General features: G+C 47.6%; 1 protein-coding gene and 1 pseudogene across 1 annotated transcript in view; both read left to right on the plus strand.

Annotated features, from left to right (window-relative positions):
- The window catches only part of LOC119181618 (neprilysin-1), a 98,581-nt gene that overhangs the window by 15,335 nt on the left and 56,138 nt on the right, over window positions 1–27,108 (plus strand). Inside the window, exon 2 of the mRNA XM_075875794.1 lies at window positions 25,671–25,819. Within this exon, the coding sequence (XP_075731909.1) occupies window positions 25,729–25,819 (91 nt within the window). The 5' untranslated portion in view covers window positions 25,671–25,728. The remainder of the gene's footprint in view (window positions 1–25,670; window positions 25,820–27,108) is intronic.
- Window positions 10,541–12,275, plus strand: LOC119180677 (putative ATP-dependent RNA helicase DDX5 pseudogene; annotated as a pseudogene).

Raw genomic sequence — 27,108 nt, forward strand, 5'->3', positions numbered from 1 at the left:
GTAATGTATACCGCGTCATAATAGAGCGAGTAGCCAACACTATAACCTCAGCTAACATTTCACGCGCACAACTATCGAAACAAATGCTGGTCGAGCGTTGATTTATTGCACCGTACGCCACCTCTGCTGGCTGATTGTCGCAGCGGCATTTTGGTAAGCGTTTCTTTGGTATACATTAAGATGACCAGTCATTACAAACGACATGTGGTTTTTTTTTGTTTAACTTTACCATTTATTAAAAACACCAGGCCTGCGCAGAAGGTGCAGCACAGTCACAACGAAAACTAAAAGAGCGGTCTTTCGTAGCCCTTCCTAAACACTCATTGGGTAACTGCTGCAAGAACACTTTCTGGGTACCTGCTATGGTATTACTAATGATTTCTGGGTAGTAGACCAGCATTCGCTAAGCTATTTTTCGTCATTCATATTAGAAGCGCTGTATCCGCTAAACACTCGCAAGAAATTTTGTGCCAATTGTCCATGCAGTGGCCGACTACAACGAAGAATTATGACTAAAGTGGGTATGTGTCACCGTTAATAGAGGAACAAGAACAAGCTTTTGTGATGGGTTGGAGCACTGGACGGCCCACTCGTTACGCTATTCGCAATCTGCGATGACTGGTTGTTCTTTCGCTGTTTTAAAACGCTTTATAAGCCATATCACCGCGATTGCTTTCCCGACATCAAGTCTGCCTAATGGAAGTTTGCAAACAAGTCCCAAGAGCCTGACTGATAATACTCCATATGACCTATGTATGTTGTTGAGACGTCATTCGCTATGGAAAAGTCGCATGATTGATAGACACGCCGAGCCACCACGTTCGACAAGATCCGTATTTCGAGAAGCAGCTGCTCAAGTGCGCAGTGTTGTTGAGACTTTTGAACCCGTTCCGGAGTGGCTTCCTCTTCTGGACGCTTGTGTGTGTTTGCCTGACTTCTGATGGAGCATGTTGTACGTAGTTCACAATTACTGGTGATAATTTCATGCTTTATAGAAACGATAAGTGCTGGCGTGGCTCAGTGGTAGAACACTGGGCTGGCACGCAGCGGACACGGGTTCGAACCTCACTATCTCCTTAGTTACTAAGCTTTTAATTTTTTTTATTCATTTCACGATTGTGGTTGCGGATACCGGCGGCGGCGGTCAGCTACGGTGCCGGTATCCGGAGTTTTGATCTCATGACAGCTCTCGCTGTAAAACAAACTTTGAAATGTCTGATTGATTGATTGATTTGCGGGGTTTAACGTCCCAAAACCACCATATGATCATGAGAGACGCCGTAGTGGAGGGCTCCGGAAATTTCGACCACCTGGGGTTCTTTAACATGCACCCAAGTCTGAGCACGCGGGCCTACAACATTTCCGCCTCCATCGGAAAGGCAGCCGCTGCCGCTGGGATTCGAACCCGTGACCTGTAGGCCAGCAGCCGAGTACCTTAGCCACTAGACCACCACGGCGGGGCAGAACTTTGAAATGTCTGTTGCGCCGTTCCTGGGTTGATACAAATCTGTCATAACATCTAGCGCACAATATTTTGCTGGGGTAGAGTTATGACGCACGCAACAAGCAAGTAGTATTAATCGCTATGTTCATAGAGTGTCACGCCACGTTTACAATGGTGGAGCAGTGGCTAAAGTGCTCGGCTGGTGACCCGAAGGTTGCGGATTCAATCTCTGACGTGGCGGTGTCATTTCTATGGAGGCGCTATGGTACATGCCCGTGCACTGGCTGTGCAATGTCAATGTGCGTTAAAGAACACATGGCGGTGAAAATTTCCGGAGCCCTTCTTTACGGCATCTCTCATATTCATATCTTAGTTTTGGGAAAAAAAACCCGCATACTATTTTTTTATAATAATTATTATTACTATTATCGTTGTCGTCATTATTACTACTGTCACGCCGGGAAGCAGAATTCAGGAGAGTCCTCTCAAGGATGGTCAGTCTCCCTTATTCGGCTCTGAAAGTACCAGTTTTAATGCGTTCGAAAAAAAAGAACAATACAACTTCGCAGGTTTCCTGCATCGGTAAACAAAACGGGCCTCCATAAAACACTAAATATGATCGGATCTTGCGAGAGGCGTATTTTTCGTGAAGATACGTGGCTACTTGCGCGTTCAGTGATAGCCCACACCGTACACATATCCACTTCGCGAGGTTTTCCTTGACCACGTTTTTTATATGGTAAATGTTATCGTAGTTTTACTCGCAATGCTTTACGACTCACGTTTTAAAAGAACTCACGTTGTTTTACTCGCACACAGTATTCATCGATGCTGTTGTAGAGTATCAGTATCGTAACATGTTACGCGGAAAGTCACACGCGGTTGTGGTTTGCTCTTCTATAACCAAGCAATTTCGTATTGCCCAGCGCGGCGCTGATTTTGTACGTTCAGGCGTGAGCAAAAGTGAGCAGACCACGGGATCGCGTGGCTGAAGGCATCGACACGCTATCTAGCGACGTGACACCTGCTGCGGTGTGCATGCACGTCCGGTCGCATCAGTTGGCCCCCAATACATATCTATATGTCGGACGCCGTTAGGCCGCTTGTAGACAAAACAACTGGGTGTCGTTTTCTTTGCTCATCGAGTTTGTGCCGTTATTTTACGTAGCCGCTGCAACGAGGCCAGTTTAGGGCCTGCACTAAGGTTTCCTTATTTAGACTATATTGCTCGGCTAAATGAAGGGATATCTTCATAATGATGCCTAATTAGATTTGGATGCAATTATTGCGACCCATTTGGGTGCATAGAAGCTTAACTTCGCTCAATGTGGAAACAGCAGGCTGCACTGGACTAAATAACTTATTTACACCTAATTTTATTGGGCAATACAGTGCTCAACTAGGTTTGATTAGTTTCGGCTACACTTATACTGAGTTAACTCGGCTCATTTACATTTAACTTGGCTTAGTCGGACAAAGCAAGCCTGGCTGAGAGAACTCAATTTTGTGTTTTTGGCCTCTTGGGTCGTGCGAAGGCTTAATTATGCTAATCAACCAGTGTAAATAACGATGCGAGCCTGATGCTTGACTGGGCCTCTTCGCATCCGCTACGTATGAGAACACTTACATTCGACGGAGGAAAGCAAGCGACACCCAGTTGTCGTCTTCGTCACGAGCGCGGTAACCTCGTGAGGCAGAGTGACATGAGAGGCCTAGTGATACTATAGCGCCTAGTATATTCTAGGCACTACACTGATACGACAGGACGTGCATGCACACTGCAGCAGGTGTCTCAGTGCTAGATGGCGCTCGATGCTTTCTACCACGCGCCCCCATGGTATGCACCCTAAGTGTTAACACTGACAAATGGCTGCACACTGCAAGTTATTTGCTTGTTTACCTGTTGGAGAGCAAAACTGGCAGTGTTCGCACCCAGTTGTCTTTTTTGTGGTCAATTCCATTGGGAGAGCAGGAGCACTCAAAAACACGCTGAAAGTGCTCTCTTCAGAGCCGGCGAGATTTATTAGTCGAACATGCAAGAGCACTGTCATCCATTGGTAGAGCGAGAGTGCTTTTGCTGCGCCGGGAGCAGTCAGGAGCAGTTTGCAGTGCTCTCGCCTGAAAAGCGGAGTAAGCGCGGTACGACGAGTCATGTGGCCTTTGAACGTCATAGTCTCCGAATTTTTTTTCAGCTGGCGAGTGCGGGGGCAATGGTAGCAACCATGGGTAGTTTGACACCACTGTTTTGTACGGATCGCTACAATGACAGCTGGACGTCTGCCGAATGCGTCGTTGCGCAAACATACTTGGTATTATAGGATAAGGAAGAGCACGTGGCTGACCGATTTAAAGCGTATTTCGCTGCTGCTTCGCAGAGAATATGCCCGGGCTTGAAATGTTTCCACCACATGGTCTCCCCGCTCATCACCCCCTTCACCTGCTCTCCGGGAGCGCGCCGCATTCCAGTGGCAGGTTGAGTGGCCCTGCTCTCAGTACTCTGCCCCCCACTCTCCACTGGCCTGCCCACCTACTCCTGTTCTTTCAATGGAATTCGCCATAAGTGTAAACATGTTGATTCGGAGTATAGGATGTCGTTTGACGCAAGAAATTCTTCTGATTGCTTTTAGCAGTGTTGCTGAAAGAAACCATTGTGACGATGAGCATTTTTTTTTACTGGACGTGGAAGGCCGTAAAAGCAGCGACAGTGACAACGACGATAAATGATCAGCTGTCAACTTACGAATCGCGAGTTGCACTTGTGCGTTTATGTATTTTGACGCTCGTAAGTCACTTAGAAGAGTGTGTGACAAACAGATGTGACACCATGGGTTGACGGTGCCATGGTACATTTGCTCATATTAAGGCGCTCTCAGCCAGAACTTTTGTGTGACCTAGGCCTCATCAAGTGTGAGGTCTATGGAACGGCTTTATGCTCTCCCATAGTATAGAATACGAAGTACTCTAAATCATTAACCACTTTTTCTAAACATAAGTTTCTTAGATAATATTTATACTTTACTGCTCTTCAGCGAAATCAAAAATGGAATCATGATTTTTTTTGTGCACTGCATCTAGCGCAGCTATTGTTGATACTATGCGGGGCCGCATGCCCACAACCCACTCGAGTTTGACCAGCGAAGCGATACGGTTTGAGCGATCAAATATGCAGTTACTGCCACAATGCCCGCCTATCTACTCACGTCTGTAGTTTACCCGTAACTCCAGAACGGCATATAGTGACTGAGTGACTGACAATACGCAGATCTTTATCTCTGAATTCTTCTGTCGAGTTTTTCAAACAGAATTAATTGGAATAACTAATCTCTAAATACCTGAGTACCGTGCGGTCGGTATAGGTGCCAGGTCATCGTGGCGTATTTGTTAACGACGTGGCTGATAGTTTCGCGTTGTCAATTGCGCCTGACGCAGCTTTGATTTGTGGCTTTAGACATCACAAGTATTCTTTATTTCAAGATGCTTTACTTCATTGGGAATTATCCGTTGCAGAATATAGACATCTTTCTTTTTTCTTGAATAGTAAATGGTTTCCCTGAAATAGTAAACGATTTCCTACTAGAAAATGCAAATAACTATTACAAAATGTGCTCTATACCCCCCCCCCCCCTTCTTTTTATTTATATAGTCTGGTCTGGTGCCATTTCCCATGCGCTATTACTCTGAAGACATTGAAAAAATGGATAATTTTTGTTACGTGCCGTTATTTTACTAGCTACAGAAAAAAACACTTCAAAAAGTTATTCAGAAACTAAAAACTACTCGTTATTTAAAACGTTCTTTCCTAAAGTGCGTTTTCTCTGGGATTGAGTGACAGGAAATTTGCTCATCTGTATACGATTTTTTATGTGACGCAAGAAGATTTTGCTTTTAACTACATTCCTTATCAAAAAGTGGTAATTTAGAACTGGTGGCGGGATAGAGTCCCGGCAGTGGCGGCTGCGTTTTCGATGGTGGTGAAACTGCTGTTGGCCCGTGTGCTCAGATTTCAGTGCATGTTAAAGAATTTCAGCTGGCCGATGCTCCCAGAGCTCTCCACTATCGCGTCTCTGACAATCATATGGCGGTTTCGGGCCGTTAAACAACAAATATCAAATCAACACTTTATCTACATAATTCATTTTGAAATTTTTGTTTATTTCTGTTGCAATCGATTGCTTCCTTATTCCTTTTTAAAATAAACAAACAATTTTTTTCTTATATTAACCGTCAGTTTTCCAGGAAATTCCATGTAGTGGGTAGGAGACAAGAAGTCAAAGCGCAAGCGAGTGCCATAACTGTGCTTGTGCTGGACGGGTTGGTGGACGCTGCTGCCGAGGTAGGCGCAGCCATTACGTACTGTAGATCGGGCAACAGAGACGCGGTCATCTCCAACTCATTGTGCAACGCGTACGAGTGATAAAATTGCGTTTCACAGTCACTCCATTCTATTGCCAAAGCGATACTTGCCTGGACTTCTATTTTGGAGGTTTTTAGGGGCGAAGCTCCTCATAGTGGCACCCGTTCGACCCTCGTAGTCGTAGTAGTAGTCGTAGTGTGTAACCACATTCATTACAATTTGACCTCGAAGGTGGTTACACACACGTAGTGGGTGTTACACGTAGTGTGTAACCACCTTGGAGGTCTTATATTTTGACCTCCAATGATGGTGCCGGTGAGAGATTTCTTCTGTGCGTTGTTGAACAATAAAAAATTTGCAGCGTGTGCGTTAACTAGAAGCCAAATTTTCCTGTCTCACATTCCCTCTTAGCAGCCATCCGCCTGTACATTGAGCACTATCTGACAAGAAAGGGTTGCTACGTTATACTCGCTGGGCGTAACCTCCTTGGTTTCAAAAAGGTTTAGCTAGCGTCGGGCCGCAGTGCCATGAATACAGTGAACTAGTATATACCATGAACTCGAGGTGGTTAAAGGTGGGAAGTAGACACGAAGCGCAAGCCGTAAAAAAAGTGTGCGTGCGCCTCCTCTCGTTCAGTACTTGGAATGTCCGCTGGATGGCGGTGCTTCTATATGAGGAATATATGATGAAAAGATGCGAGATGGTGGCACTTGGACTGTTGACTAGATGGACGAAAAGACGCAGAGACAGATGCATAGACGGACGCACGGATGGCTGCACGGACGGATGGACACATGGATGGACGCAGGAGCGGATGCATGGACGAACGCAGGAACAGACGCACAGATGGATGTGCGGACGCACGAACAGATGCACGCAGGGACGCGCGGATGGACACACGGGCGGCCACACAGACGCACGCATGGATGGACGGAAGCAAAAACGAATGGATGGACGGATGCTTCGCCCCACTCTCCATTATTCACTCCGTGGATATTCTGCCATATTTTGTTTTTTTTGGGGGGGGGAGGGTGGAGCAGTTTCAAGCTTTTGCTTGGCTCTAAAGTGAAGCACATTCATGCCACACAAAAGGCCGTGGTTTAATTTCCAGTCGAACCAAAAAGTTTTAAAAATAATTTATTGCCACGTGTCTCGGATTTTCGCTCACAGAAGACGTTCATTTTTTCGCTCATATCCAACGATGCCGAAACCAGAGCTTTTGTGACACAAGGTTTTATTACTACGCCATTTATTGACTCCATTTCCCTCTCACAAAAGAAAACTCGCACCCACGTACAGGCTGCGAGTAAAGTCCATGACGTCTACCATTGGAAATTGGTGCAGCTATTGGTTGGCTGGTTGGCTTCCAGAGGTATGGCTCATCGGCCTTGGGTCGTGTGGTTGTGAAAGTTTCAACTCGACAGTGTTAAAGAGCTTGTTTCGCAGAAATTTTAGCGTCGGCGTCGTTAATTGGGAGCTAAATATCACAATTTCGTCTGAGAACGAAATTTCAATGGAGGTGCAGATACAATAAATCGCAAAAAAGGTTTGGTCGCAATTAGAGTCGAATTTAGGCCTGTTGCGCAACAAGCAGGTGTTCTGTTACTGAGCTACGCGATTCTTTGAGACTGATTCAGAAAAAAAGAAACATTATAAATGCCTTGTAGTCTTCTTAAAACACGTAATATTATGGTACAGAATTGCAGCATCGCGTCAGGCGGCAGAACATGTGAGCTGAGCAACGAGTGGGAACATTGACGGCTCATTCAATACAAAGTGTTCAACATATTGTTACGGGTAACTTATTTAATAAATTAAATATGATGCACTGTGCTCGGCGAACAAGATGGTGACAGTTCATAAACAACCAGCCACCAACGTCGTCTTTCTCTTTCTTCCAGACAGGCTGTGCCGGCTGTTGCGTATCATAACCCCCCGGCGGTAGAAGCACCGTCTCGGTGCTTGAGCAACTCGGATGCGGTGGAAGGAGGGTGATAGGGCTTGAGTCAAGCTATGTGCACGATGTCACTCGAAGGTGACGATGATGACGTTGAATCGGCTGGAACGATCTCGTATGTAACGTCAGTCACCTGGCGAACGACGCGGTATGGTCCAGTGTAGCGTGACAGCAGTTTTTCAGAAAGCCCTACACGCCGAGTGGGGGACCAGAGGAGGACAAGGAAACCCGGTGAAAAGTGCACGTTTCGATGATGGGAATCGTAGAGCTGTCTTTGGTGCTCCTGTGAAGCCTGCAGGCGGCTGCGGGCGAGTTGGCGTGCGTGGTCGGGTCGCGCGATGGCTTCGCCGGCATACTCCGTGACCGAGGGCAGCAAGGTGTCAAATGGTAGGGCGGGTTCTCGGCCGTATAGAAGATAGAATGGTGAATAGCCGGCAGTGTCGTGACGTGATGAATTATATGTGAACGTCACAAATGGCAAATGAACGTCCCAGTCCTGGTGGTCGGCCGCTACGTATTTAGAAAGCATGTCGGTTATGGTGCGGTTGAGGCGCTCCGTAAGACCGTTCGTTTGCGGATTGTATGAAGTGGCAAACTTGTGCTTGGCAGAGCAAGAGCGCAGGATTTCATCAACAACAGCTGATAGGAAGGTGCGGCCCCGGTCAGTGAGAAGTTGGCGTGGAGCTCCTTGTACTAAAATAATATCATATACCAGAAAGTCCGCCACATTGGTTGCGCAACTCGTCGGAAGTGCTCGTGTGATAGCGTACCGTGTCGCATAGTCAGTGGCGACAGCGATCCATTTGTTGCCTGAGCTGGAGATCGGGAATGGGCCAAGCAGGTCGAGGCCAACTCGAAAAAAAGGTTCAATGGGAATGTCGATCGGCTGAAGGAATCCAGCTGGTAGGGAAGATGGCTTTTTGCGGCGCTGGCAGGGTTCACAAGCGGCGACGTAGCGTCGAACAGAGCGGGCAAGACCAGGCCAAGAGAAACGACGACGTACACGGTCGTATGTGCGAGAGACGCCCAAGTGGCCCGCCAAAGAAGTGTCATGAAGGTGGTTGAGAACAGTCGCCCGAAGATGTGCTGGTATGACGGGGAGCAAGTCATGGGCATATGGATCGAGGTTACGGCGATACAGGATGCCGTCTTTAACCAGGAACATTTGTAGAGATGCGTCGCGAGGCCTTGACTCAAGTTTGCCAATGATGGTTTGCAGGGAAGCATCCAGGTGTTGTTCGTGCCCAAGGTTGAGCAGCTGCGTCACAGACAGAAGGTCTGGAAAGGTGTCAGTATGGGCAGCCTCTTCCACGGGGTAGCGTGATAAGCAATCAGCATCTTGGTCTGACCGCCCTGTTTTGTACGTTACGGTGAACGTGTATTCTTGTAATCGTAGGGAACAACGAGCGAGGCGTCCTGTGGGATCCTTGAGTGAGGCCAGCCAGCAGAGCGCGTGATGGTCAGTGACTACCCGGAATGGACGCCCGTATAAGTATGGGCGAAACTTGGCGACTGCCCACACGAGAGCGAGACACTCACGTTCCGTGATTGAATAGTTGCGCTCGGCTGTAGATAGCAGGCGGCTTGGATATGCTATAACACGGTCATGTCCGCGTTGATGTTGCATTAGTATTGCCCCGATGCCATGCCCACTAGCGTCAGTGAGAACCTCGGTTGGAGGTGATGGATTGAAATGGGCTAAAGTCGGCGGTGTTGTAAATACGATGCACTGTGCTCGGCGAACAAGATGGTGACAGTTCATAAACAACCAGCCACCAACGTCGTCTTTCTCTTTCTTCCAGACAGGCTGTGCCGGCTGTTGCGTATCAATATGTTCGCCTGTTGCGTTATACGGACGCGTAGCACGCGATCCGTTGATTCGCAAATGAAACCATTAGAGCGTAGTGGGTCCCCAAGAACTGTTAATTCAGTAGACATTCTATGATTGTTGGAAATGGTCAATGCTACGCGCTTATAGTCTTTAGATTCCTTGCGGCACGGTTGAAATGTGTACCGAGAATCGAAGCCACGAGGCACGATCAAGCTATCGCGTTCTACTCATGAAAGCGATGCTTGTTTGACGCTCTCTTGTTACTATTACCCTCTAAGGGGAGTCGAGCAAGAAGCCGGCGGTTAATGTGAGCGTACAAGTTAGGAATATACAGGCTAAAGAAAGCTGATTACAATGCGCTCAACAGGAAGAGATGATTTTGGAACAAAGTGATGAAAAAAAAGAAACTAAAGAAGAGATATATTTATGTTTTCAAATTAGTAGTACATAATTCCTCAGCAGGTCACATCAAGTTTCCTCCAAGTTTTATTTTGTCGCCTAGGCAGGCAGACTCATACGCACCAGGGCGATAGACTGTCGTCGATTGCAAAAAAGAATGAGAGGGAGATCATGAGAAAATAACGGTGCTTCGCACTATCGAATGCTTCCCTGAACTTTTACTCCGCTATAATTACCAATCAAGCCTCCAAGCTCGCCACGTGCGTCATTACATTTCTGGTGTCTGAGCGTCAAAGAAATTTAGAGGAAGAAGTGATGGTTACGTGCGGGTAGGGTCAAGCCACATCAAGAGATGGTTTGACCGCTTGCTCAGCAAACATTTATGTTTTTGGTAGGATTATTTTATAAACTACTTTTTTAGATTGGCTTCATTTTCATTTTAGTTTAATTTAAGTATCCTGCCGCCCGGTTCTTTGCCCATTCTCCTCTGTGGGTGAGCGCCGTCCATCAGAGGTCATCAGCATCAGCATCATCAAGAACTTTCTGCGAGCTATCCACCAGTGGGCGAAATGTTACACAGTCCGCTGATCGGTGGTCAGCAGCAGTTTAATTTGGACGTACGTGATTTGATATGGCAAGAGCACATGCTAGATGCCATTCCCGACCCCCTCTTTACCCTAGGTGGGCGGAGAGGTGTCGTAAACTATATGAGTATGCAGCTCCCAGGGGTGAACCTATGCTACAGTGCTCGACGAGGATTTTACCAGTTCCCGCTGCCGCCGGCCATCGGAGACAACTACGTGTTCAGCTACGAGCGGTGGATCAGTAAAAGGGAGGTCAGCTACGCCTCCAGAAGCAAGGTTGGGCGAAACGTCAGACCACCGGGCTGGAACAAGATTGTGCTGCCAGTGTTCAACAAGAACCTGTACCGCGAACACATTGTGATGGCTGGACGATCGGCAAGCGAAGTGAATGGCTACAGAAAAGACAACAATATCACCGTCGCTGGACGTGCCATCCCAAAACCGATTTTAAGCTTCGAAGAAGCCGGCTTTCCCGACATCGTAACGCAAGTGTTTTTGGCCCAGGGCCTTGGCTCATCACCGACAAGCGTGCAATCCCAGTGCTGGCCCGTCATTTTCAGTGGCAGAGACCTTCTTGCCGTCGTTCCGATTAGTTCAGAGAACACGTCTATGGCCTACGTCGTTCCGGCGGTCCGTCACGTCCACAGCCAAAATTCTGTGCAACTCGGAGGCGGACCTACAGTGCTCATTTTAGCCTCGACGCGCGAGCTGGCCTTGCATGTGCAGCAGACGTTCCGCCACTTCGAGAAGGATTCGGGCGTTCGAACTGCATGTCTTCTTCCGGGTGAGTCAAAGCAAGCGCAACTGACGCAGCTTGACAAAGGGTGCGAGGTTTGGGTGACGACGCCAAGCCGCCTCGTAGCCCTCATGGAGGAATGCATGGTGAATATTGGCCGCTGCACACTTCTAGTTTTGGACGAAGTGGACCGCATGCTAGCGATGGGCTTAGGAAAGAATCTTCGCCTTATTGTTGAGAACGTCCGGCCCGACTGTCAGACTCTCACGTGGCTGACGTCGAACACGAGAGAGGCGTGCCAGCTGGCTGATGAAGTCATGGAAGACTACGTGACCATCAGCTTCGGTGATACGAGCCAGCAATCCCAAAACCGGCGTGCGCAAGACATTGTCTACGTTTGCGACGAGGGAGACAAGGAAGACAGGCTCGTCGCGCTCTTCGAAGACATCCTCGACAACAAGCAAGACAAGGCAGTCGTGTTTGTCGAGACCAAAGGAAAAGTAGACCACCTCGTAACGAGCTTGCGGCTGCGGAACTGGCCGGTCGTGGGTGTCCACAGCAAGAAAAGCGAGCAGGAGCGTGAGTGGGCGTTGAACGCTTTTCGTTTCGGCAGAGTGCTCGTTCTCGTGGCAACCGACATGGTGGTGCGTGACCTTGAAGCCCAAGACGTCCGCTTCGTGGTCAACTACGACTACCCGCGCAGTGCGGACGATTACGCGCTTCGCGTTAAGCCCGCAGTTCGTGACGACAGTACGGGAAGGGCGTACACTTTTCTGACGCCTACTCAAAGCCGCCATGCCAAGGAATTGATCTGGATTCTTCGAGACGCAGGACAAGCGGTTCCTCAAGAGGTGTTGAAAGTTGCGAGGAAACCGACATGGTTTTGAACGGGTAACTGTAGCAAGTTGAATTGTTTGTTAGCCTTACAATGGCGTTTCAAAATTACAACTCCCAATCGTCTGCCATCATTAAAAAAAATTTCCCTCCACCTGGCTTCCAAACAGTATATCATGTTTAAGGTTGTATAAAGGGTTTGTACAACTCGTTATACGCAGCTTAGATGTACAGAGCCAACCTTGCACTTGAAAGGAAGTGCGTCAATGTTTAACATGACAGGTGCTCCTTGTGATAAATTTCAACTTTTTGCGAAATCTTTCGACAATACATTTAACCTCTACAATTTGTTAAAAACTTTCCAAAGCTAAGTTGTGTGCCATCTTTCCTCTGTAACCCTTCCGCGGAATTTTATGATAATCATGAACCAGCACTTGCTGTGCTCAGCGTCTTGTTTTTATTTACTGTTTTGGCATAGGGAACAATACCGATTCCGAAACGGTATAGACTACGCTTCAAACCATAGCCAGCGGCACGACAGAGGAGGCTGCTATCACCCTTGCTATCATGCACGCTTCACAAATACCAGCGTAGGATGGAACAGTCACAGTGGTTGATGATTAAAAAATTGTCTGCCGGAATATTGCGAAAAGAATGGCCACACTGTTCACCCACCATATCCGAACATCTGTACATCCCACATTGTAACACAGAGTGCGTATCACCTGGATACCTGGACAAGCCTCTCTCAATTGCGTGCTGAGAGAAGCACGCTGGTGCGGTAGGAAACCAGGCGCCATCGCAAGAGCTGTTCAACAAGGACGACTTACCGAACGAAGCATCAAACTAGACTTACAGGCCAGAGTACTACCACAAAAGTCGTATGTACATCTCACCACCGCACGAGCCACTCAACCCAGAACGTGGTTGCCTGGCGGCAGTTCCAGAGGAATTTGTTTTTCCCGGCTTTTACATCTTCCATTTCTTCCACGTAACACAATATCCGTAAATCCTAATACTGCTCCTATTGTGGAGCGAAATATACGGTGTATCACTCAACTTGGGAATGTCCACAACCAGCGGGCTACCACCCCGTTCCTTCATTCTCACATTCCTCCTGTGAGACTGCGCTGAGTAGCTCAGAGCCGCAAGAGTAGCGTCGGCTGATCAAGCGAGACAGGCTACGGCGCGAGGCAACGGGGCCCTGAGCTGAGGGCTCGACCCAAGGAAGACTATTTTTTCGGCCTCCATGAATGAATGTAATTTTCTGTTTTTCTTGTTTTCTATTAACTGGAAAGCATGCCAACTGTTCAGGATTGATGATGATGATGATCATCATCATCTTCATCATCATTATCACCATAATTATGATTATGCCTCTATCATGGCTGATACCGGCTCATGGGTATGAGCTTCTTTATATTTCACTTGGTTCGTGAGAGACTTGTGCCTATTTGTACAACGCATGATTCCGATAACTTTCGCAGAGGAGAGAACGACTACAGAGGAAGTAAAAAAAAACAGAGCGGAAGACAAAAGGAGATGGAACGAAGAAATACAAAGCTAATGAGGGAGAGAAACCCTTGGTGAAGAATGATTTTCTTGCCAAGGCGGCATTTCCAAGCCGTCAAATCCCGCATCGGCAAAGAAGGTGGGCGGGCATCTTAACCGTTCGGCAGTCCAGCATGCTAGCCAATCATAACGTAGCCTTTAATGATGTAGTGTAGCAAGCGAATGTAAAAGAAAAGTGCAGGTGTGGATGAGTGCTTGGAGGATTAGGAGGAGAGAAAGAAAGAGTGGAGTGAGTAAAGTATATCACAGGAAAAACAGATGAAAAATAAAAAGAAATGAAAGAACGACAGAGTGAGAGAATAAAAATAGAGACTAAATAATAAATAGAGAGTGGGAGTGAACCAAAAAAAGTTTGAAATAAAGACAGTGGGAGAGAGTGCAAAAACGAGAAAGGAAAGAGACACACTGTATAAAGAGGAGGTAGTGTACAAAATGTGGATATATGACAAAATACAAAGCAATAAAAGAGAGGAAAACACGTAGAAATAAATTACATCATCATCAGCTGAAGGAAGCCATGTGTAGAGGTGAAGCCGCCGGCGTATTGCTTACACTGGCGACGACATTGACGCTGGCGACCATAACGGCGTTGCGCAGGAGAAAAACCCGGGGAGGTGCAAAGCGCGTAGTGATGGACCGGTTCTTCCTACTGGAACATGGCAATCGCTGCTAATAGACAATGAGAGACAGAAGACTCCGATGGTACACGGAGACCTGCAGTTCAGTTTTATTTAACGCGTGTGCTGCGAATTTGTATTGTTCAACAACACACTGGAGAAATATTCCACCGGTACTACCTTAGAGGTCAAGATCCATTGTTATATAAATGGGGTGACGAGTAAATAGTTCTGCAGCGCGAGCAGTCATTTTTTAGATGCGGAGCATCTTATACTCGCGCCTTGTAGTGCGCCGTCCGCGTCGTCCGCGCCGTCCACACCGCTTCTCGAACATTCGACAGCTGACGCGCGCGCATGTGCCGTCGCGCCGTCGCCCACTCTTCCACCATCTGTGCATCCCTTCCTCCTCTACACACCACGCGCGCTTCACTCCTCCACCATCTGTGCACCCTTCCTCCTCTACACACCGCGTTCGACATCTACAATTCTCCTGATTCTCGAGTGGACGCGCATGTGGCGTCGCGCTTCGAGAACATTCAACAGCTGACAGTGCATGCGCCGTCGTGCTGTATATATACTCAAGGTCGGCGCTCGCTCGCTCAGTTGCCGCTAGTCGGTTGGTTTGTACGGCGCGTCGACGTCCAAGGTCGCGGTGAAATGAATTCCAACGAATCCACAAACACAATGATCGACGTCCCTTCGACCAGCGCCGCCCTTTCGCATACGTGTGTACGTGTTCACTCATTTAACACCCCCTCCTACAACCACGTTAACCAATTTAGCCATCGACCCAAGTAAGTCGCAATTTAACACCGCATTTCACAACCACGTTAACCAATTTAGCCATCGACCCAAGTAAGTCGCACTTTAACACCCCGTTAACCAATTATATGGTCCGCATCCTCCTCAGTGTTCCCCCGAGGGAAGCTGCGGGCAATTTTTTTTAATTCGAAGCATTTCTTAGCGAACTTCGGCGACATTGAGCGTATCTATCTATCTATCTATCTATCTATCTATCTATCTATCTATCTATCTATCTATCTATCTATCTATCTATCTATCTATCTATCTATCTATCTATCTATCTATCTATCTATCTATCTATCTATCTATCTATCTATCTATCTATCTATCTATCTATCTATCTATCTATCTATCTATCTACCTATCTATCTATCTATCTATCTAGCCGCCTACGACTTTCAGCTCTCCTGGCCGTTTAGATAATGGTATCGATACCAAACTTGGTATGGCATAACATGACTGTATGAAAAACACATATGACTAGTCATAACATGAAAATCATAATATGTATGTAATGGATGTCATGATTTACATTTTATGGCCTTGCAGCTCTTGTGGTGGTTTCGTTCACAGGGCATGTTCCAAAACTGATATGGTATGGCATGATTGCAGGTTCAACACAAGCGACCAACCCTAATATGAAAATCATGATATGCGTGTTATGTAACAACATGGCTACATGCCACGCGCATGATGCGCTCGAGGCCCTTTCGCTAGCGTCACGTATACCAAATTCGGTCTTACGGTACGTGAATGGTTGACGAAGATATGTGACTGGTGCATACATGATAATCATGAGATGCGTGTCATGTAGCAACATGACTACATGCCACGCTCATGACGCGCTGGCAGCCATTTCACTAGCTTCACTTATACCAAATCTGTTATTACGGGACGTGAATGGATGAAGAAGGTATGATACTACTGCAAACATGATAAACATGAGATGAGTGTCATGTAACAACATGACTGCATGCCACACTCATGATGCACTAGCAGCCGTTTTCCTAGCTTCACATGTGCCAAATTTGGTATTACGTGATGCGAATGAATGACGAAGGTATGTGACTGGTGCAAACATGATAATCATGAGATGCGTGTCATGTAGCAACATGACAACATGCCATGCTCATCAAGCGTTGGCAGCCATTTCGCTAGCTTCACTTATACCAAATTTGATATTACGGGACGAGAGGGGATGACGAAGGTATGATACTGGTGCGAAAATGGTAATCATGAAATCCGTGTCATGTAACAACATGACTACATGCCACGCTCATGGTGCGCTGGCGGCCGTTTCGCTAGCTTAACATATGCGAAATTTGGTATTACGTGACGCCGATGGATGACGAATGTATGTGACTGGTGCAAACATGATAATCACGAGATGCGTGCCATGTGAGAACATGACTACATGCTAAAGTCAAGGCGCCGATACATTTCGACGTGACGTCGTGCGCGTGCTCACCGGCGTTCATTTCGTCGCGTCACGCCGGCGTTGCTACGCCAGGTGCCGGTCCTGCCATACACTCGCAGGTGCGCACCGCGCTGCGTTGCGTTGGCGCAATCACGTTTTGAGTGTGTCCGGCGTCCCTCCGTCACGAAAACAGGGAGAGGCAGTGTTGTGTAGGTAACGCATCGACGCGAAACGCAGCATGTCGCATTTCATGGCGGTTGCCGTCGCGCCGCGCTGACGGACGCTGGTCGCACCTGGCGTCAGACAATAGAGTGCTCGCGTTTTGTTAACGTAGCGTCGCTGCGCCCGGCGTTCGTGGGCGTCAATGCTACATTAAAGTATATTGGGCTCTTCATGATGCGCTCGCGGCCGTTTTGCTAGCTCCACACGCACCAAATTTCGTGTTACGTGACGTCAATAGATGAGGAAATGTATGACTATGGTATGTTGTTATGTTCTTACATGACATGGGAAGTGATTCTCTCACAAAACGCTTGTGCCCGTGTCTCAGTGTTTTCAATTTGTTTTCCTGGAAATCCTGGGAGCTGCCGCTCCCTCCTTTGCGGTGATGCTTCAGGACACACCTGAGAATGTTCCAGGCGTGCAACCGTCGCGCCGGACTTCGTCGTCCAGGAAGCGTAGCAACGCGTCGAGCGACACCGACAGTGAGGCAACCAATCTGTATTCGGACGGCTTTGAGTCATCGGATGATGACTTCACAGTCGTCATGAATTGATCTACAAAACGAATACTGCTGTGGACGGCATCGTCGGCAAGTGTTTCCACCGTTAAGACTGCACCACAGCGGTGGCCGCACACCATGCTGTTTATGCCCGAAGACCCTGCATCTAACTTGCGACTCCTCAACAGGCAAGTTCTTTCTGTGCTTCTCGAGGAAACCGCGCCGAATGAGATCAAAGACGTGAGGATCAATGCACGAAAGAATGTCCTTGCTGTAGACGTTATGCACCGTAGCGCACTGCAAAGCCTTCGGCACATAACAGAAATCGGCAACGTGAATGTTCGGCCAATGGTCGCTACAGGTTGTAATGGCAGTGTTGGCGTCATTTATGATGTGGATCTTTCCATCTCAGCTAATGACCTGCCAATACTAATAAAGCCAGCGACTGAAGGCACCCGCATTACGCACATTACCAGACTCGGCAACTCACGCTGCTTGAGGTTTGTGTTCGAGGGAGACAGCCTTCCCTCGTATGTTTAAGTTGGCCATGTTCGCCACTCAGTGCGTCCTTACATACCGAAGCCACTGCAATGCTACAAGTGCTTCAAGATGGGACACGTAAAAGGTGTCTGTGAGAACAAAGTTGTGTGTCCGTGGTGCGCTGAGTCTCACTCAAAAGACGCCTGCAGTGCCACCATACTACGATGTCCAAACTGCCACGGCGCTCATGAGGCCTCATCCAAAGATTGCCCGCGGGTGCGAAACGAGCACGCGGTACTCAGGCGTATGGTGCGGGACAATTCAACGCACAGGGAAGCTGCCGCTACACTACGCCGACGACGGCGTCGTGGGCGAAGACCATCACGGAAAAACGCCTCTACCGATGGAGAGATGTCATCCTCTATCAAAGAGGCTGACCCACAAACACCGAGCTCACTGAAGACGGATACTGCCAAACAGAAGAAAGGGACAGCAGTCGCGCCTTCCGAACAGTGGCCCTCTCTTCCACGACGTCAACCTACTTCGGAGCTGCATCAAGTCCCGCCGCCCTCGACGACCCCTCAAACCAGTGATGCGATGAATGAAGATCAAGTGATAAGCTTGCTGCAATCACTGATGAGTACCATGCGTGTCCTACTGAGTAATATGAAGACTTCTGCTGCGCAGACCGCACTGCATGTGCTGTACACCCTGAGTCCGGTGCTTGCAGCTCTAAGGTAAAACCATGGCCAGCGAGGCACCGTCGTTTCGAGTGGAAGTCAAGAATGTATCTGTCTTTCAGTGGAACGCCAGAGGACTGAAGTCGCGCATGTCTGACTTTAGACAATTTGTATTTGTGAACCGCTTCCCCATTATTGTGATTTGTGAACCCAACCTGTGTGCTTCAATCAAGCTGTCAGGATATGAGTGCTTTATGTCCTCCACACACAGAGACTGCAGCAAAGTTATTGTATTCATGCGCCATGACCTCACTTACGTTCACCACAGAGTCTCGCCTGATGAAGGGAATCAGTATGTGTGCCTTACTGTGAAGAAGGATAAGGTTGCTTTCACGATTATCGGAGCTTACTTATCTCCATCAAGCCGCCTTGGCTGCGAGCGCTTACGCGGTATTCTGACATCGACTCCAAGGCCATGGGTGATCACTGGCGACTTCAATGCCCACCATTTCCTATGGGGAAGCTCCAGGGACAACTCTAGAGGAAGAAAATTGGTGTCCTTAGCCTCGGAGTACGAACTATGCGTTTGTAACGATGGAAGCCCTACATATTTACGCGGATCAGCCTATAGCAGCTGCCTGGACCTTACATTGGTTTCTCGCTCACTTATCAGGAAAGTGCACTGGTTTTCAGATCTGGAAACGCGGGGCAGCGACCATATACCAACTTACCTGTGTATAGAAGGTTTCACCAGCTCTAAGTCCTCAAGAGGCCTCAAGTACACCGATTGGCCGAAATTCAAAATGTTAATGGAAGACTGCTGTACCGACGGCTTATCATATAACCTAGAGGACTCGATAAAGGATGTCCTGCAGAATACCACGCATACACATTTGACTAGTCACAAGCGCACTGATTTCGACATCGAGCTTGAGAAACTTCGCGCAATACGCCGTCGTGCAGAACGAAGGTACCGACGGACAAAGTGCATGGATGATTTGAGGCTGGCTAGACGCATTCAAAAGAAAATGCAGCGGCACATGGATAAACTGGCTAGGCGACGTTGGACATCCTTTTGCGAGTCGTTGGATCTACGAAAGCCCCTATCACTGATATGGCGAACTGTCCGGGGTCTTAGCACAACCTTGGGTCAGCGACACCCGTTTACATCTCTGGCACTTCACCTTCGATGCAGAGAGATTGACGTCGCAGAATCTTTCTGTAGAAGAATCGCCGGTGATTCCAATTGCACAGTATCAAGAACGGGAACTTTTGACAACCCACCGCCCTCACGTGATCCCCGTATGGAATGCCAGTTTTCTATGGATGAGCTTGAGGCGGCACTGGCTCTGTGCAGACGTTCTTCAGCACCCGGTCCTGACGGCATTACCTATCGTGCCCTTTGTAATCTTGGAGACGAAGCTCGGAAAGCACTCTTACGCCTATACAACGACTCCTGGCAGACTGGTACTGTTCCCCAGGCATGGAAGTCAAGTCGCCTCATTCCACTTCTAAAGGCTGGTAAATCTCCTTTAGATATTGCCTCATACCGTCCTATCGCACTTGCCAGTTGTGTGGGAAAAACGATGGAACGAATGATTCTAACACGAATGGAGTGGTATTTAGAGCACTACGAAGTCTATCCAGTATCCATGACCGGATTCAGGCGCGGCCATTCGTCAATCGACAACGTTGTTGATCTGGTGACATATGTTCAACACCAGAAAGCCTGTAAGAGACTGTGCGCCGCCCTGTTTCTAGACGTTAAGGAGGCTTACGACAATGTCACCCATGAAGCCATCCTTGGTGCTTTGGAAACAGTAGGTCTTGGTGGCAAGATATATATGTGGGTGTACAGCTACTTACAGCTGAGATCATTTTACGTGATGACAGCGAATGGCCCAACACCTGATTATTACAGCAGCCGAGGAGTTCCTCAGGGAGGAGTGCTAAGCCCTACTCTTTTCAACCTAACTCTCATTGGTCTAGTCGAGCAGCTACCTAGCACTGTAGAACTTTCTGTCTATGCTGATGACATCTGCATTTGGACATCAGGTGTGACAAGGCCTCAGCTTCGCGCCCGCCTTCAGAAGGCTGCTACAACGACGTCATGCTATCTTCGTAAACAAGGCCTCGAGGTGTTCTGCGGAAAATGTGCAGTGGTAGCGTTCACGCGGAAACCAATGTCTGCTTACGGTATATCGATTAATGAAGAATACATATCGTTCAGCAGAAGCCACAGGTTCTTGGGAGTCATAATAGATAGAAACCTGTCGTGGACTCCACACGTGAACTATGTGAAGAAGCGGCTGATCGCAATATGCCACATGCTCAAATTCCTTGCAGGAAAAAATTGGGGAGTGCCCATACCATCCATGCTACAACTGTACAGAGTGCTGTTTATCGGATTCTTACAGTACAGCTTACCTGCAATGTCTAACACCGGCAAGACCAACCTGCGTGCAATTCAGAGCATTCAAGCCCAAGCACTTAAGATATGCCTTGGAATACCCCGCAGTGCTTTAACGGCTGAAACCATTGCCATCGCTCAAGATCACTCGATAAATACGCATATTATTACCAAGACAATGCGCATGCACCTCAGGCATTATGCCAGGACCCCTTCTCACCACCTGGCGAGCCTAGCTGCTGAAAGGCCCCGCACGACATACGGCACTATTGTCTCCAAGCATCGTTCACTGTTTGCTGAGACATACGCACCTGCATCAAAGCCACTGCTTCCTCCTTGGAGCTTGAGCCGGCCGCGAGTTCACTTATTGATTCCAGGAATGAGGAGAAAATCGGACTTACCAACACATGCCCTGAAACAACTGAGTCTATTCCTACTGGAAGAAAACTACAGTAACCACGTGCACATTTACACGGATGGCTCTACTACGCCGTCTAGTTCAGGTGGAGCAGTGGTTATACCATCACAAGGGATAACTCGGTGTTTTAAGACTTCACATGTGACAAGTTCCACGACGGCAGAACTCGAGGCTCTGTGCAATGCACTGGAACACATCAATTCAGAAGAAAGACCAGGTAAATGGGCTGTGTTTTCTGACTCAAAACCAGCGTTACAGTGCCTGACATCAGTTCTCCGACGCGGATGCCACGACCAGTTGACCTACCAAACCGTGAAACTTCACCACCTGTTAATGCGAAAAGGCCATGACATCGTCTTGCAGTGGTTACCTGGGCATAGTGGTATAGGCGGCAATGTTTCTGCAGATCACGCTGCTCGCACGTCACATAAAGAAGCGAACAGCGTTCCGATACCGCTTTCAAGAGCGGATGCGGCGAGGCAGATTCGTCAACTGGCCCGCAGTGTCACACTGACTGAGTGGAACACACCAAGCATACGACGTACACGTCTGCACGAGCTCGACCCTTCCCTACAACTCCGGCCTCCACCCGGCCTACGTCGACGTGAAGCTTCGCTTCTCTATCGCCTTTGGCTGGGAGTTGCTTTCACGAAAGCTTATACCACGTTAATCAGAATTACTGACAGTGCGGCGTGCGATGTTTGCGGCACCGACGAAAATATCGAACACCTGCTGTGTCATTGTCCTCGATTTGCCTCAGAGAGACAAGTACTTGCCAACGCAATGCGGCGACTGGATGATCGGCCTCTTTCTGTGCAGGTGCTATTACAGCAACGTACACATGCCTCGACAGCCCACAAGGCAGTGAAAGCCCTGCTGCGTTTCCTGAGAAAGACAGGCTTGTGTGAACGCCTCTGACATGCGGAGAGTTCTACACGCTGCAGTGAAATTACTGTCAGTCTCTTTCCCACCCCCTTTTTTCCCTCTCTTCCCTCTTTCTCGTCTTTCTTGTCCCCTTCCTTTACCCCCAGTGTAGGGTAGCCAACCGGATGTTTTTCTGGTTAACCTCCCTGCCTTCTCCCTTTTTGTTGCTTCCTCCTTCCTACATGACATGCGTGTCAGGATTATCATGTTTGCACCAGTCATAGTGTGCTCGTGGCCGTTTCGCTAGCTCCACATATACTAAACTTGGTATCACGTGACGCGAATAGATGAGGAAGGTAAATGACACATCCAAACATGATAATCATCCCATCAAAGTCATGTACGACATCATTTACCTCCACCTCGTAACGTTATGCTGATTTTAGAGTGACATATCAACATTTCTCGTTCGCGCTTCGCATATCATTGATTCCCACTGTACGCGAGATCTGCCAACTTTTTAATCAAGTCAACAACATGCCCGAACTGCTCCCTTCGGGAGACAAATCAGTATTTTGTGAGGCATTGTGTCATTGTTCACGATTTTGAGAGAGCCGTACATGCTGGGTTTCGCTGCCTCAGAGTAAATCGCTTCGTTTCTTCTGGGCGTTGTTCATGAGGCTGCTTCGCTTGTATTCTCATTGTTGCCGGCTCTTTCTGCCCCTGGCGCAACCGATGCAAGGTGGATGCAGCGGGCCACCGCTGCGAGCTCTTCCCGATCCTAGAGCGATTGTACTCTCAGCTGCTGTCTGTTTTGTCGGAGGAGCTCTTCTTCCTCAGTGAGGAGGAATTTCTTCGGCACTGGTCTTGCCCTTTTTGTGTCGGTCAGTGACGGACGAGTGAAACTTGTCTTTCGGCCGGCCTGGTATTGGTAGGCTGATGTGTCGATGCGCCGGCATAAATGGCATGCCAACCTGTAAGTATGCAAAATGTACATATTCATGTTTTATTTGTGTCTCTTGTTTACCTTGAAATATTTGTTGTGGCTGGGCATGTGTGAACCATCAAATGCACATCTTCTTTCAACGTCACCTCCTATCCATGTTCATGTAAATGACGTCTGTTTTGCCATCATAGTTATTGTATGTATAAGAATAAAATGTTCTGTTGAATGATATTGACGCTTGTGAAAATGTTTTTTTCTAAACACAGAAACTTACTAGCAGACGCTGCCTGCGTCAATATTGCGAGGCGAGAGAGAAGGCCAGCGTAGGAGAGGACATGTAGTTTCGTAAATATACACTACAGAGAATTCTGGCGCTGGTGTTATGGGAGCTTCAACGCATAGCGCTTCAGCGAGCATGGGAATCATGGGTATGACATCGAATGTCCTATAGTCTTCGTACTTTACGTTTGTTCTGGCTTCGCGTGACTTCGAGCTGCTTTGTCATAAAACAACAATCGGCAAATACTCGGCTGTTACGCTTCACCACCTTCAAATCGGGTCACGATGTTCAACAAAATGGTTCTTTATTTTCTTCGAAACAAAACTGAAACTAGCAGTAAGCGAAGCCACAAGTGAGATTTACCGCCCGCAAGTACGAAGACTGGGAAAAATCGTGTACTACCCATCATTCCCGCGGTCGCTGAATGATCGCAGTGCGAGTGCCCCCTCTAGTTAATTTTAGGAAACTCTATGGGAAGAAAGAGAGTGGTATAGAGCGCGAATGCGCTGTTAGGGTGGTAAGGCCATGCATCGTATTGAGCCCTATCATGAGAAGCTTCACATCTAAAACGGAGAAACAGATGAGAAAGTAAAACAAAATAATAGAAGCAACGAATGCCACCTGCAGTTTCACTGCTCATTCAGGCTTACCATAACTAGCGTGAAACTGTGTCACTGTAATGATGCCATGCTCTTCGAAGTTTAGAGCTTCGACTTACGTTGCAAAACAGAAGATAATCTGAATTTTTATGAAATATCAAATTAGCGATAGATATACGAAAGACCAGCCTCAATTCCGCCATATGAGTTTAGAGGTTTTCTCGTTTTAAAAAAGCATAAATGATTGATTGATTGATTGATATGTGGGGTTTAACGTCCCAAAACCACCATATGATTTTGAGAGACGCCGTAGTGGAGGGCTCCGGAAATTTCGACCACATGGGGTTCTTTACGTGCACTCAAATCTGAGCACACGGGCCTACAATATTTCCACCTCCATCGGAAAAGCAGCGGCCGCAGCCGGGATACGAACCCGCGACCTGCGGGTTAGAGGCCGAGTACCTTAGCCACTAGACCACCACGGCGGGGCGAAAACATAAAGCATAAATGGCCTAAGTTGCATAATTACTGCCTTTCTTAACCTATAGGTTTTAAAGATATATGTTGCTCCAAAAAAAAGTGATTATAAATGTCGCGAGCTCATAAGAAGTTTGCTTTTATAACAGTGAAACGGCTTAAGCCTTCGTTTGTATGCAAATCAGTAGCAGGAACTGGGTCCCACGCTCCCAAGCGGCACCAAGCTACGAAGGCCGACCGTAGCAATAGACAAGGTGAAGAAAAGATAGGTAGCTTAGCCACTTCATGCCTGATTTTCTACAATACACTGAGTAAGAACACAAAAAAAACAACAAAAAACGCGAAATTAATAAAGACGGACCGACCATTTCGTGTGCACTCACACAGGAGAGCTCATCTAGCAATGACTGGCATATTAATAGGGAGCGCGCACGATGACGACACAAAGTAGGATAGAACACATGACAGAGCTGCCTTGCGTGTTGTCCTACCTCGAGGACTCACCATTCACACTTTCCTAACAAGGTGTTCAACAGAACCAACTTGTCTAATTGTCGATTTGCTTTCTACGATCGGAGACGAACACAGGGCTTGCGGTTGTTACGCAGGGTGGTGACTAGTACCCAACTGACTTTTCCGGGCAGCTGACCGTTCTCTGCCATGACAACGTGCGGGGGAGTGTTATTTAGCGTTCGCTAGTAACCAAGGTGGCGCCGCCATGGCTACTGAGAAACGTAATTAACATTTCTAAATTTGAATGCACTTATATACCTCACAAAGTGGACGGAGGGATGACGGCCGCTGTACCTCAGTTGATCGATAATATGACGCGTTACTCTTGGGTTGCAGGTGCGACCCCTGCCAGTAACAAGTTACTTTTTCGTCCAGTTTACTTTCTTCGCATATACATCCTAATTAGCATGCATAAAAACCCCGATACTTTCCTTTACTTTCTTGTCTGTTATTTCTAATTAGTAATGTAGGATTTGTAGCTTCACCCTACACTTTACGTTATTGTGTGCACTGCATACATTTAACGGAATAGGCTCGCCTTGCCGCATCGAATAATTTAACGACGTGGGTAGGTTTAACACAGCGCCATCGCTAATCCGTCCAAGGACTTCATGCAGTGCATACAGTTAACGGTGGCGTTTCTCCTGCAGAGTTATTACGTGCATTGTGTACGTTCAACGGTAAAGGTTCGCCTAAGCCATGCAACTAATAAAATGCGCTTGCTCTTCGGCAGGCCTTATGAGGACGAAGACTTCCAGGCAGTCCGAGTATAGGCTGGTGACCTCATCAAGATGACGCGAATCTTGCGCAGTTGCCTCATTTTCTTCACCTTCACGCAAGTGGCCATCCTCGACCACTCCTGTCAAGATTGGCAATCACAAAGTAAGATTTTCATTTTAAGCAGGTGGCTCACAGCTCCATGCCCCCACTACTAAAGCGGTGTAATGATTTCCTTTCTACTCAGCACTTACGAAAGAAGGGCATGAATCAGGTACTTGCACTTTTTGTAAGACACAGCTTAATGAAACTAACAAACAATGAGCGAAGAAAGGTTCTCTGGACATTATTTGTAATTTTAAAAAATACTGCAGTAAATATTTAGTAAGAAAGTCTAAAAAATTGAAGTGGACGAATAGACATCGTGCAGTTTGGGACCGAACTTACAACCTTTTGAAACTATTTTTGTTTCCTGCCTCCGACCCTCCCTCAGTGTCTTTTTTTTTTTAATTCAGCCATACCTTGCTTTTCCGAAAGACGTGTGCGCAGGTGATTACAGCCTGAAAATAATATAAATCTTCGTTATTACAGCACACTTGGTAATAAGACGAATTCCTCCACTCTACTACAGTGTGAACAAAAAAGAATTAGCATGAAGGTTTGTTGTGGTCCGATATTCTTGAATTTTAAAGTGATGATCACATCTTTTGGACATGTGATGGGGTGGCCTGAGGTACTCGTCTTTCTTAATGGGAGTCTCCTTATGTTATAATCGAAAAAACATATGAAAGCGAAATTTTTTCCTGCGAGGAGGCAGAGCTTTCCATTTCAGCTCATTTTCAATTTCAGTGCAGCTGTCATCCAGATTATGCCACCTTAGAACGAACCTTTCCACTCGGTTTTATATTCTCTCAATTAGATCAACCAAAGAATTTTGGTGTAGACCCCACGCACAACACGCATATTCTGAAATTGGACGGACGAATAAAAAGAATATAAGGAGTATTTTTTTGAAGCTTCAGGTGAGGATATCAGATTACGCTGAATATGGCCTCCCAATATCCCCTCCTTAGTGGCGGGTAGCAAACTGGACACTAGAACGATAGATCAACTCCTGCTGGTACAAGCCCACAAGACATTCTCGAGCACACGCTTACTCCTGAAGCTGGGGCTCGCCCCGCCGTGGTGGTCTAGTGGCTAAGGTACTCGGCTGCTGACCCGCAGGTCGCGGGTTCGATTCCCGGCTGCGGCGGCTGCATTTCCGATGGAGGCGTAAGTGTTGTAGGCCCGTGTACTCAGATTTGGGTGCACGTTAAAGAACCCCAGGTGGTCAAAATTTCCGGAGCCCTCCACTACGGCGTCTCTCATAATCAAATGGTGGTTTTGGGACGTTAAACTCCACAAATCAATCAATGAAGCTGGGGCTCCTAACACGTATACATCGTCTTGGCAAC

The sequence above is a fragment of the Rhipicephalus microplus genome, chromosome 10 (genome assembly GCF_043290135.1).
Source record: "Rhipicephalus microplus isolate Deutch F79 chromosome 10, USDA_Rmic, whole genome shotgun sequence".
In the NCBI taxonomy this organism is placed as follows: Eukaryota; Metazoa; Arthropoda; class Arachnida; order Ixodida; family Ixodidae; genus Rhipicephalus; species Rhipicephalus microplus.